This window comes from Trachemys scripta, chromosome 12 (assembly GCF_013100865.1).
Source record: "Trachemys scripta elegans isolate TJP31775 chromosome 12, CAS_Tse_1.0, whole genome shotgun sequence".
Taxonomy (NCBI): Eukaryota; Metazoa; Chordata; order Testudines; family Emydidae; genus Trachemys; species Trachemys scripta.
This window is the reverse complement of record NC_048309.1, coordinates 5,604,955-5,617,903: the sequence shown is the minus strand read 5'-3', so window position 1 is coordinate 5,617,903 and position 12,949 is coordinate 5,604,955. Positions and strand designations below refer to the sequence as shown.

The 12,949-nt window shown below is 48.4% G+C and overlaps 1 protein-coding gene across 8 annotated transcripts in view; it reads right to left on the bottom strand.

Moving 5' to 3' along the window:
• KCNQ2 (potassium voltage-gated channel subfamily Q member 2) overlaps positions 1-11,559 on the bottom strand; it is a 114,808-nt gene extending 103,249 nt beyond the window's left edge. For all 8 annotated transcript variants that reach the window (XR_004647854.1, XM_034787232.1, XM_034787228.1 and 5 more), the window contains exon 1: positions 11,179-11,559. Coding sequence is in view for 7 of the 8 variants with exons in the window: in XM_034787232.1 (XP_034643123.1) it covers positions 11,179-11,474 (296 nt within the window). In the remaining variant the exon portion in view is untranslated. The remainder of the gene's footprint in view (positions 1-11,178) is intronic.
• Between the last annotated feature and the right edge of the window lie 1,390 nt (positions 11,560-12,949).

The window sequence follows — 12,949 nt, the reverse complement described above, 5'->3', positions numbered from 1 at the left end:
ATCTATGTACCGGATTGTAGCTAAAGATATTGTTGAAGGCAAATGAGCACACTGTAGGCTGCGACACTGATAGCCAGGTCCAGCCAAAGGATGGACAGCTGTCAGGTAGCATCTTATCGTGTGTGCATCTTAAAAGAGCTGCATTTGTGGTTCCCACATCTGGGGGTTCTCAAGAACCGCGTCATTGACAAAGGGAAGGGAAACTGATGCAACTGGACATTTTGCTGATATGCATGTGTCTCAGAGATAACAGGCCACCTAAGCCCCCCATGGAGGATATAGCCAGCATTCCTCAAATGCAACATCAGCAACACTTGGGACAAAACCCAGGGCAAGGCCACATTTTATGAAATGCAGTGGAGAAAACAACACAGAGGATGCTGGAGATTGATATTTATGATTATGTTATTCCTGAGCAGGATGTTCAGGATCATCATCGTCATCAATTTCCTATTGGGTTGGAAAATCTGAATAAGCTTGTCTTTCCCTATTAGCTCCTCCCCTCCTGCCTTCTCCTCACCCCACCTCAGCCCCAAGAACTCAGACATTCTTTTGCAAACCCCACAAACAAAAACAGAAAAAAAGCAAACCAGAAATAACATCCAACGGTAGAGCGGAACTAAGATGATGTTTGGGCAGACACCATCCTGATAGCTGTCTGCTACAGCCCTTTCTCCTGTCTTTCATCTGTCTTGTCTTTTTGATACTGTAAGCTCTTTGGGCGCGGGACGGTCTCTTACGATGTGTATGTGCAGCACCCCAACGGAGCTCTTATTTCAGTTGGGGACACTGTTAGCATAATAAATATGGATTATCGTTACTTTTTACTACATATTACGTTAATTAATCTTTTCTTTGACTTTTATATTTTCCTGTTGCAGTGGGTATTGAAATTACCCTTCAGCTGCACTGAACAGATATCACAATAAAGAGATGGGCTGGGTGTCTACTAGGAAACAAGCTCCTAGGTTTACTCGTTCTTGAAATATGAGACGGGGTGGTTTCTGTACGTACGAGTCACCTTCTATGTCAGTATTTATGGTAATGCTTTCCCCCTGCGTGCGGTAATAACTTCATAAGGACTGACAGCCCGTCAGCAGAACCTGTGTTCTTATCTACTGCCCTACGGCTGTAAGCTATTGCAGTGCACAGCAGTAACTCCAGCTATCTCAGCTGTATTTCGCTATGGTTTTCTCACCTCCCTCGGCGGCACAGCTATAAGAAGAGAGCACCGTAAAACAACGCTTTCAGGAAAGCAGGTGTCCGTTTACAAATGAGGTACCCGGAAATTCACTGGCCTGAAAGTTCACAACTAAGAGGGTCTCCTCCTTTCAAACTAATGGCCAGTCTACTCACACTCAGAAGGGAGGATAAACCTCAGTTCTCCAAGAGACAAAGTGCCAAACGTCTCATGATTCACCCTGGTGATCCTGCAACCAACGCCTCTTAGTACAATGATTGGGGAGCAGGCAGGTTGTGACTGCTGCTTACTTTATCACTGTAACCTTGTCCTTCCCCTCATTTCTCTATCCATCTCCAACCGTTGTCTCTCATCACATGTTTAGAGAGTAAGATCCTTGAGACTGTCTCTTTGCTAAGTATTTGTACAGCACCCAGCACAATGGAGCCCTGATTGGGTTATGAAGTGCTACAGTGATTAATACATTAATAATAAAATAATAATAATGAGGATTAATAATAAATAGTTCCATAGGTATTGATTCCTTATCACATTTTCCCACATTTCTGTACTCCTGCATTCTCTCCCACATTTTTATTGGGGTCTGTTATAAAGTTCCCTTTGTAAAGAACACCTCACTCATGGAGCTGAGCAACACACCGGTGGTTGGTTTGGTTTCTCAGAACCTCATCAGCTGGGTTTAGGCTTTGAATAATCAAAACCTGGGGAGGCTTAGCTCTAGATCTCATTTTGCCTGAATTTCAGGGGGTTTGGAACAATGGCTCTGTATTTAACCCACAGAGATGAACCAAACCTGGGCTGGGGCTAGGTTTTGCAACGTCTTGTCAGTCTGGTTTTTAGTTTGCATATCAAAGCCAGATTCTGTTTTCTATTCCTGTTCCATTTCAGTTCTTATACCATCCTCACCACCGGAGTATCTGAGCACCACTGGCATTCTGACTGCATCCTTTTTAAGATGCACAGGAAATGTCAGTACTTTGCTTTTGGGCACCTGTTGACACACTGTCTGAGCTGAAACAACCGAGTATCTCGCTGACACTATTAATCTGTTTTTAGCTAATCAAAACAGCAGCCTCTCTGAGTGACTTGTCTTCTGTAATCCAGTTAGAGCTCTAATAGCAAAGGAAAGAGCATCAGTCTCAGTAGGTTTTGACTGTGCAAGTGCATAGCTGTGGCACATCAAGGTTGCTAACCAGTTCCACTCCACGAGATCCTATAGAACAATCTGTCATAGGACTAACAGATCACTCAAGACCGGGCTCTTTAAGGTTCAGGCTATATCCAAGACTGTTTATCAACTAAGCTTCATACACATCATTCTTGGTGTATCTTTCAAACACTCTCAGAGAAGCACAGCAACGAGACAGGAAAAAAAGAACTATGAGATCACCTAATCCATTCCCCACCCCAGGAGTAAGATTGTCCCTTATAAGATATTATCTTTCTATAGAGGGAATGAGTTAGATTGGTGCCTACAGGACATCACCTGCTGTGGAATCCAAGGAGATTTTAAATGTCTCAAGTAATAGGGATCCCACCCATTCACGCGGGGAGTGATTCCGTAGTCAGTTAATTTCATGGTATTCAGCCTATATCTTCCCTTTCTTAAATTCATTTGATTGTTCTTACTCCCATGCGACATCCTAAGGGATCGTTTCTCTTCCATACACCAGAGAGCACTAAGCCCTAGGAGTAGTCCCGTTGTAAATGCGTAAAAACACAAGGGTTGCACAGGCGGCAATTTAAAGGGCCTGGGGATACTATATCCAGAGGTGAAAGTAAGCCGGTACGTCCCGGTATGGCGTACTGGCAAGAGCCGGTTCGCCGTACCGGGGCGGCCTGGCTTCCCCAGGTGGCAATTTAAAGGGTCTGGGGCTCCCAGCAGTGGCTGGAGCCCCAGGCCCTTTAAATTGCCACCAGAGCCCCACTGCTGGAGCCCTGGGGTAGCGGCGGCGGGGCTCCGGGGGTTATTTAAAGGGCCGGGGCAGTAGAATCAGGGGAGTCCTGGGCCCTTTAAATAGCCGCCGGAGCCCTGGAGTAGCGACGGGGCTCCGGTGGCTATTTAAAGGGCCTGGGGCGGTAGAGGCAGGGGAGCCCTGGGGTAGCAGCGGCAGCCAGGGGCTACGGAAGCAGTTTAAAGGGCCCGGGGCAGTAGCGGCGGCCGATCCCTGGGCCCTTTAAACTGCTGCCGGAGCCCCCGGCTGCCGCTGCTACCCCGGCGGGGGAGGGCACTTACCAGTACAGGGCGGGCCAGGGCTGGCTCTGATCCCATTCCTGCCCCTTCTGCCCAAGGCCCCACCCCTTCCGGGGGCCAGGGCAAGCCCCAACACAGCCCCGTACCAGTAAGTCCCTATTTCTACTGTCACCCCTGACTATATCTTTAACATTCCCCATCCCTGCCCTCAACCTCTTCCCCCTGCAAACCCTGTTTCCCCACCAGGTGTCTGTTATAGCACAAAACGACGTGGGTCTACGGGGTTTACTGCTTTTTGCTTTATTTCTTTGTGCATGCGCCACAGCCATCAAGAATGTCAGCAAATTTCTGGGACTTAGATTAGTTTGTTCGCTTGGGCTCCCTCTGAAAGAACTGCTGGGGCTTCCACTGTGCAGAGGGTACACAATACTTCACATGAATGGCTGATTATAAAATGTATTAGTAAAGTCTTTTTTTGTGGTTTAGGGTTTTTGGAGGGGGAGTGTCAGAAAAATAACTTTAAAAAGTAGACCAGCCACCCTAGTTATAACCAAAGAGATGGCTTTAGGGGAGAAAGTTTCTAACATGCCAACAGCACCTTAGAAATACTGAAGCCAGACAGAGCTGGTGGACAGGTGGAAGAACTACTTAGTTTAGCTCCCTATTGGCTGTCATGCAGTTAAAAAAGCCCAAAGGCCACGATAAAGCAATCTCCTCTCTACACCAGCTCATGACTTCTGCTTGAGATATTTCCCAACAAGCTGCTCACACTTCTATATTTCGGTGCTTTATATGATCCCCCAGCTTCTTCAAGTTGTATATTATAGGGTGTCATATTCCGGTTGGCCAGGGTAGAGCTGATGGAGTTGTGTGGGGCACTGAAGTCACTTGGCATGTTCAGTGAGGTGAGGACATAGCATCATTCATTTTTATTGTGGAAGAATTACTCCTGCCCTGCACTCTGGATGGAAAGGAAAGACAATTGAGGGTCCGCATTTAAAGAAAACATACTTCTCTGCAACCCCGAGGGTCCATTCTTCCCCATAGGGTAATTGTCAATGCAGCTCAATTATTTTTACTTAGAATCTAGTTAGTGTCCCTTTAAATAATTGAAGTTGCGGAAATAGAAGATTTAACAGCACTGGGTAGAGCCAGCTGGAGGGCTGGCAAGATCCCCCAATATGCAATACACCTCTGTGCCAATCTATGATACCTTTATTTAGCAGCAGTGAGATCGCCAATCATCCCCCTTGTAATGTGGGTCTGTTATAACTAGATAACAATGTCTATTGTAACTATGTTCGGGAGACCAAGTTAAGGTCACCAGAATAATTTGCTTATTTTCATTTGAGACTTAAGCCATTTTTGACCCTTGATCACCAAAAGCCATAAGTGAGGTCAATAACCTGTAACTGTGCAAAATACTATGTGATACAGGGCCTGATCCTGCCAGGTGCTGAGTGCCATCAGCTCACATTGACTTGGTGGGAATTAAGAGAATTCAACACCAACAGAAACGGGTCCATGTTTTTGTAGGAAAGATACTCCAAAACCAAAGTCGCATTAGTTGATATGGCTTCACTGCACCAACCTGACCCTGGTCTCTCACAAACACTACAGTGGAGCAAAACATGGAAGTATTAAACATGGTTGTGATTTTTTTTAACATGGCTAAAACAATGTATTTTCTCCCAACCTTGTTCTGAGAAATGGATGAACGATTTTGGTTGAAATTTAAAAAAAAAAAAAAAAAATCAGCTTGAGGCACAGACTGATGTGATAAATTTACTAGTAATAGGTCATCAGGACCAGATGGTATCACCCAAGAGTTCTGAAGGAACTCAAATATGAAATTGCAGAACTACTAACTGTGGTACGTAACCTATCATTTAAATGAACCTCTGTACCAGAGGACTGGAGGATAGCTAATGTAATGCCAATTTTTAAAAAAGACTCCAGAGGTGATCCTGGCAATTACAGGCCGATAAGCCTAACTTCAGTACCTGGCAAACTGGTTGAACCTACGGTAAAGAACAGAATTATCAGACCAGATGAACACAATATGTTGGGGAAGAGTTAATGCAGCTTTTGTAAAGGAAAATCGTGCCTCGTTATTCTATTAGAATTCTTTGAGGGTGTCAACAAGTATGTACAAAAACAACAAGGAGTCTGGTGGCACCTTAAAGACTAACAGATTTATTTGGGCATAAACTTTCGTGAGTAAAAACCTCACTTCTTCGGATAGAAGTGAGGTTTTTACTCACGAAAGCTTATGCTCAAATAAATCTGTTAGTCTTTAAGGTGCCACTAGACTCCTTGTTGTTTTTGTAGATACAGACTAACACGACTACCCCCTGATACTTGACACCAAACAAGTATGTGTACAAGAGTGTACTTGGACTTTCAGAAAGCCTATGACAAAGTCCCTCACCATAGGCTCTTAAGCAAAGTAAGTAGTCATGGATTAAGAGGGAAGGTCCTCTCATGGAGCGGTAACTGGTTAAAAGATAGGAAACAAGGGGTAGGAATAAATGGTCAATTTTCATAGTGGATAGAGGTAAATAGCGGAGTCCCCCAAGGATCTGTAGTGGGACCAGTGCTGTTCAACATATTCACAAATGATATGGAAAAGGGGGTAAACAATGAGGGGGCAAAGCTTGCAGACGACACAAAATTACTCAAGATAGTTAAGTCCAAAGCTAACTGCGAAGAGTTACAAAGGGATGACTGGGCAACAATATGGCAGGTGAAAATCTTGATAAATGCAAAGTAACGCATTTTGGAAAACAGAATCCCAATCATACCTATAAAATGATGAGATCTAAATTAGCTGTTACCACTCAAGAAAGAGATCTTTCTCTGAAAACCTCTGTTCAATGTGCAACGGCACTCAAAGAAACAAACAGAATGTTATGAACCATTAGGAAAGGGATAGATAATGAGACAGAAAATATCATAATGCCACCATATAATTCATGGTACTCCCACTTATACAGCTTGGAAAAGAGACGATTAAGGCGGGGTATGATGAGGTCTATACAATCACGAATAGTGTGAAAAAAGTGAATAAGGAAGTGTTATTTACCCCTTCACATAACACAGGAATCAGGAGCACCCAATGAAATTAGTAAGCAGCAGGTTTAAAACAAACAAAAGGAAGAATTTCTTCACACAATGCACAGTCAACATGTGGAACTCGTTGCCAGGGGATGTTGTGAAGGCCAAAAGTATAACTGGATTGAGAAGAGAATTAGATAAGTTCATGGAGGACAGGTCCATCAATGGCTATTAACCAAGACGTTCAGAGACACAACCCCATGCTCTGAGTATCCCTAAACCTCTGACTTACAGAAGCTGGGAATGAACAACAGGGGATGGATCACTCAGTAATTGCCCTGTTCTGTTCATTCCCTCTGAAGCATCTGGCACCAGCCACTGTCAGAAGACAGGATACTAGATATTGCATCCTATGAACAGATTACAGTGAGCAAGATAGAGGAATTTGAAGAAATATGTGAAATAGGCAAGAGGGAAAGACAACCTCAAGCCCGAGTACCAGCCACCCACTCAAGCTCTGTGTAGACAGCCAGTTCAAGGCCTATGCACCAGCTGTCTCCCCAGGAAAAGCTTATGTTGGTACTTAAGCGGGGCTTCACTTAAGCATTATCAGGCCCCATTCTGCTTAGGTCAGACTCTGACAGGAGAAGCAGAGCAGGCATGAGAGAAATAATCCAATGAAAATCATAGATACAATGGGACTGATTTTCAGTGGGGGCAGAACCCAACCTTCACTCCGGCAGACACAGTTTTGCACATGAAAATTCTGTCCCCTGTATGCTCGGCTGTTAGTGCATGAAAGTGCTTGTGTAAAATGGTGTGTTTAGAAGTGAAGGCCCATTTTATATCCTATGAACAGGCCACCACTTGTGTTAGCCTGGCGATGGTGTCAAAAAAATCAATCGCAATACAGAGACACAGAATAGTCCGTGGTTTTGCCCCCAAACTGGCACAAAGGGGCAACAGCACATGTCCAGAGGGAAGCAGACCCGTTGGGATGAGACTGCATCTCACTTGGATTCCTGTGGTGAGCTAATCATCAGCTGTGAAAACTGATCACCAGCCCTGGGAAGCTACCTATCTGCTCACCTCTCCAAGAGGAAATTCAGGGGATCTGACCTTTTAAAGCCAAAGTACCAGCCACGCACACAATGTCTAGAGAACGCCAGCACACTGCTGTGGTTTGCCAAATCCCAGACTTCATCCCTGAAAGAAGACAAGGTCCAACAAGAACATGCAGAGCTAGCATTGGCTGAGAAAGGATGCCATTACAGCTAGGGGAGTGGAACAGAGGACACAGCAGATCAGTCCCAATTGTTATATGGCTGTGTGCCATAACTTTCGTATATGCTTTCATATAGTCAGCCACAATACTGCTTTAACTACCTTTTTGGACTGAATTTCCTTTGTTTTTTTAAACAATCATCATAGTGTGAGATGTGAGGGTCAAAAACGAGAAAAACCCTGGCTGAGACCTGCATGTGGAAATGGACATACCATGCGCACTTAGATGTACAATCGTTTACTTCACTGTGTGATGTCAGACTCTAACGTGTGGTGCTCCAGATGTTACAGAGTTACCTATGCAAATGCATCTATCGGCATTTAAAATAGAATCCATGTGCATTTAGGACATTTCGCTGTAAGGAGACAATATTTGAGAGTCTAATCACTGATACAAACACACCTGCCTTCATTTCAGTGGGTGAAGCGCTCACTACCTGCATTATGGCGCCTGAAAACTCCCCAGAGCTTCGCACCCTGGTGGAAACTGAGTCCAATACTACACATGTGCATCGTAGATGAAATTCACTCCTGTGCAGAAGGCCTATGCACCACTTATGCTCCCCAAACAGGGCTCAACTGAGGGAAGAAGTAGCAAGGTCTAGTGGCGAGGGCACTGCACTGGGAGTCAGGAGACCTGGATTCTGAGCCCAGCTCTGCCACTGCCCTGCTGTGTGACCTTGAGCAAGTCATTTCACCTACCTGTGCCTCTACTTTTTCACCCTTTGTCCGCTTTGCCTACTTAGATGGTAATCTCTTTGTAGCAAGGACTGTCTCTCATGTGGGTACGGCACCTAGCCCTATGGGACTAGTGTTATTTGGGTTCTCTAGGCACTAATGTAATACGAATAAATAATTACAAAAACAAATGGGGCATAACGGGTGCATAGGCTTTCATTCGTCTATATATGTATTATGTTCTTTACATCTGTAAGTGAGCAACGTACCAGGGCTAACTCTGGCACAAGTATGGGCCAAAAGACCAGAATGCTGGGCAGCTTCCCAGTACTGTGTAACACGCGTCTGAAGCATCGTAACATGTAGGCCCTTGAAATGGTCACTGGTCCAGCACTGAATGCAATATAAGCTTCGACCGCATTTTCCTGATCAATGCTTGAGGGGAAACAGTTTTGTGGCAGAGCCTTTAAAAAACAAAGTGTCTGGAGGTTTGGAATGCACTGAAGTATTCCTGAGAGAGGGGGATAGGTGGGAAAAGTTCAGGGGAGGTGGTCAATGGTGCGTCACATGGTTGTGGAAATAAAAACACTTATTCCCTGGACATGGTGCCCACATACGGAGCATACAGGGTGAAATTCAGACACTTACCACAAGGTCTAAGCCCCGCTTAAGCCCAGTTTTGAGGACTTCAGTAGTACAGGCCTTGTGATGGTCCTTTGCATGGGGCTGGATTTCACCTCTGGGGAAGGACTATGAGGGATGATGTAAAGTTTGTAGCTGCATGAATCTGGGATGATCCCCTTACTCCCTCAGGAATAACAAGTGACATTATAAAGCTTTGGTTCTGAAAGGGACCCCGAGGAGATAAATTCAGGACAGTGCATCTGTCTGGATTAATCACACAGGAGTCAGGCAGGTTAGCTACACTATCCTTTTTGTACTAAAAAAGCTTCTTTGCATGGGGTTAACCTGCCATGTGCCGTTTTGCTTTCATCCCATTCCACTTGTGTCATCTTTATCCTGGCCCCTGCAATCACACTGGCTATCGCAGCTATAGTCAGCCCCTAGGGACTGATTTAGCCTTTGTGTGTATTTCATCATCAAGTATCCTGGGCACACATACACAGGGCTTGTTCACAAAATACGAGCCTGATTTTCGGAAGTGTTGAGCCAGGGAAGCCCATGAGAGCCGAAGGTGCTTGGCAGCTCTGAACATCGGATAACACGTATTCTGATTGTGGACCAAATGGAGAAATGAAGATATATTGGTGTGATTTGCTTCCACTCAGTTAAGATCTCTCTGGGAGAAACCTGGGCCCCATTGAAGTGAACAGTCATGGACCTCAGTGGAGCCAGAATTTCATTGTCTAAGTTTACTCAGCAACAAGATCTCTCTGAAATGCTTCCACTTACAAAATGGCTGAGCACCTGAATGCACTTCCCAACGCCTTTTGGTACCATCGCCATCACGTAAAAGGGAAAAACTTTTCAAAAACAGGTCAGGAGGAGGCGAACCCTCAATTCAAAACAAACCCCAAACATACCACAACAAAAGGAAAAGCCAAGCACATGCCTCCACCTTACATCAGATTTGGAGAAGAGCCTGGTGGGGACCATGGAAACTCCCAGAGGGAAGGGAGTTGCAGTAACACAGCAGCACATCATGCAGCTTGGCATCCCCTTTATATTCCCACAAACAACAGGAGCTGATCTCCGCTTTCTTCCAACTGATCGGTGGAATACAAACATTAGTTGTTAAAAAAGGGCATCTGAGTGCAAACGTCTGCCTTGGGACTGCTCCATTGTCTACCACTCCCTCTCTCTGCTGTCAGGAATCAGACACTGATCAGCATTTCTTCCCTGACACAGCACTACTTTAGCTGGTGTCCATAAATACCTTCCAGTCCACAGCCCAAAATGTTGCCAGACACAAATCCATCAAAGCTGGGGATAGAGGAAGGGGCGGATGGTGGGGGAGAGAAGGGAGACACAGCACAGACAGCAGCGCCCGAGCCAGATTTTTTTCTGTCCCTTGCTGCTAACAGCATTGCTAGGATGATTCCAAGCAGGACCAAAAAAAGCCCCCCCAAAAAACCCAGCCACTGCTCCATCTAAACCAGAACCAAGTGATCCATGAGCACGTCATGTCCCACAGCACATTGTGATCAGGGAGAGGAGGCAAGCACCCACATATACAAAGCGAAGGAGCTAGGCGAGTGTATTCACCTAAGAACCAGAAGTGTTTGTATTTCATCTGGTTCAGGGCTGGGAAATGTGCATCATCGCGATCAGTCTTAAGCGACCCTCCAATTTTGCAGGGCTGCTTGTTTGATTTTTTTTTTTAGGTGGTCCCTCCCCCCTCCTCCTTAATAACTGCACCCTGCATTGGGGCCCAGGCAGCCCCCAGCAGGCGAGGCACAACACACAATGCAGACAGCGCAAGCAGGGCTCAGGCAGGGAAGGCAGAAAACCGGCTGGCTCAGCGGGTGTTTCCGCGCTGCAAGATTGCAGACAGGCCAGTGTGGGGGGGAAAAAAAAGGGGGCGCTTAAAACCTGCCACCCTGCAGCTCGCCCCTCCTCCTCCGCACACAGCGCCGCTCCCCCTGCAGCTCGGTTTTAGCCCCCCGGGGGATGAGCTGCCAGGCATCCGCTGCCGCCCGGGCTGCCCCCTGCCCCGGGCTGCAAGGTGAGCCGAGCTCTCCAGCCATCGCCAGCCTCCCTCTCCGGGGCAGGCTGCGCTCCGGCGCCCGCCCTGGCTACTCACACGTAGGCGTGGTAAATGAACGCCCAGCCGCGGGGTCGCTCCAGCACGTTGTAGAGGAAATTCTGCAGCTTGCGGTAAAAGGCATTCCTTTTGGGGGGCTTCCCCGTCCCGGAGATCCCGGAGCGGGGCTTGCTCAAGATGCTGCCCCGCTTGGTGCTCTCCGAGCCGGCGATCAGCAGCGCCCCATCCCGGTTGGAATCCGGGGCGCCTGGATCCAGCCCCACGAACCCCACTTTCAGCTTCTTCTCTCCGGTCGCACCCGGGTACACGCCTCCGTTGCGGGATTTCTGCACCATCCTCTCCCCGGGACTCGGCCGTTCGCCCGGGCTGGGGCGGGACCGAGCCTGGCTGGCTTTCAGAGGGGGCGCGGGGCGGGGGGCGGCGGGCAGGGCTGCAGCCCGGGGCCGGAGAGAGGCATGGCAGGGCCGGGGCAGGGGGAGCCGGAGACTCGGGAAGGAAAAGCCGCAAGGGCGCTCTGCAGTCTGGCCAGCCCCCTCGCCGCCCGCCCGCCTGCCTGCTGCAGCTCCGCCCGCCCGGCACGCTTGTCCCTGCCTCTCCGGGGTGGGGCTGGAGGGGGGAGCCGGGGGGGAGGCACCCCCGCCCCGGTCCTCATGCCCCCGGCTTTGCAAACGAGCCTTCCAGGCGTGCTCCTTTGGGGGAGCCCGCGGAGGAGACGGGCCTGGGGATAGATGTGTTGGTGGTGGGCAGGGTTGTTGTTCTCCGCCGCCTTTCCCCGTTGTGCTTTGCAAAGAAATAAAGAAAATCCAGGCTCCTTCCCCCTGGCTTAGCAGGGACACGGCTCTGAAAATGAGCCCCGTTAGGGATGGAGGTTAATGGTAGTGATGCTGCTACACACAGGGCTTAATTTGTGCCGGGGCTGAGCCCCCGGCACCTCTGGGCCTGGCAGTTCCTAGCCCCCCCGGCACCCCTGGGCTTGGCCGTTCCCTGCCCCCCCGGCACCTCTGGGCTTGGCAGTTCATAGCCCCCCGGCACCTCTGGGCTTGGCAGTTCATAGCCTCCCAGCACCTCTGGGCTTGCCCCGTCAGTTATGAAAGTAAAAAAATGACATGACCCCATCACCTCTTTCATTACAAATTAAGCAGTGGCTGTACACCGTCCAAAGGTGTACACAACTCATCGGTGGGGAATGCATGCCCTCCCCCCACTCGTTAGCCATCCCCCATCAGCCCATCCCCCAACATGCACAACTGTATCCCCTCCCAAGCCAGGAAGCCAGCTCCCTACTCCCCCACACACACTCTCCAGGGCCAGAGTGACTCCCCTCCCAGCCTTCCCCATATTCATATTACCATTCAGACACACAAATGGCTCCCCTCCCCAGGCCCAAATGGAGTCTCTTCCCCCAATTCTTCCCTGCCAGACCCTGATTCTTTGGGGAACAGACAAACAAAAGCCCCTGCCAGTAGAGGTGCTACTACTCCTCCCACCCGCCCATTCCTCTGTTGAAGGCAGCAAGCAGGGGCCACCCCCACTCTTCCACTGGGTGAGGGGAGCAGGAAAGAGTGGGAGGAGAGCCGTCAGGGTAGGTCCTCTCTACCCTGGAAGGCTTGAGGGGGAAGCCAGCTAGGAGCTAATCCTTCCCCTTGTCTCTCCATGAGGAGAAGACACTCACTGCTTCTCCCCAGGATGAGGGGAGGGGATGAGGCCAGGAACCACTGTCTCTGACTTGGCTCTTCTCTGCAAGAAAAGGGAGAAGGTTATCCCGGGTCGGGGGGCTGGGCTGCTGGCTGCCTCTGTCGTTGTTGTGCCT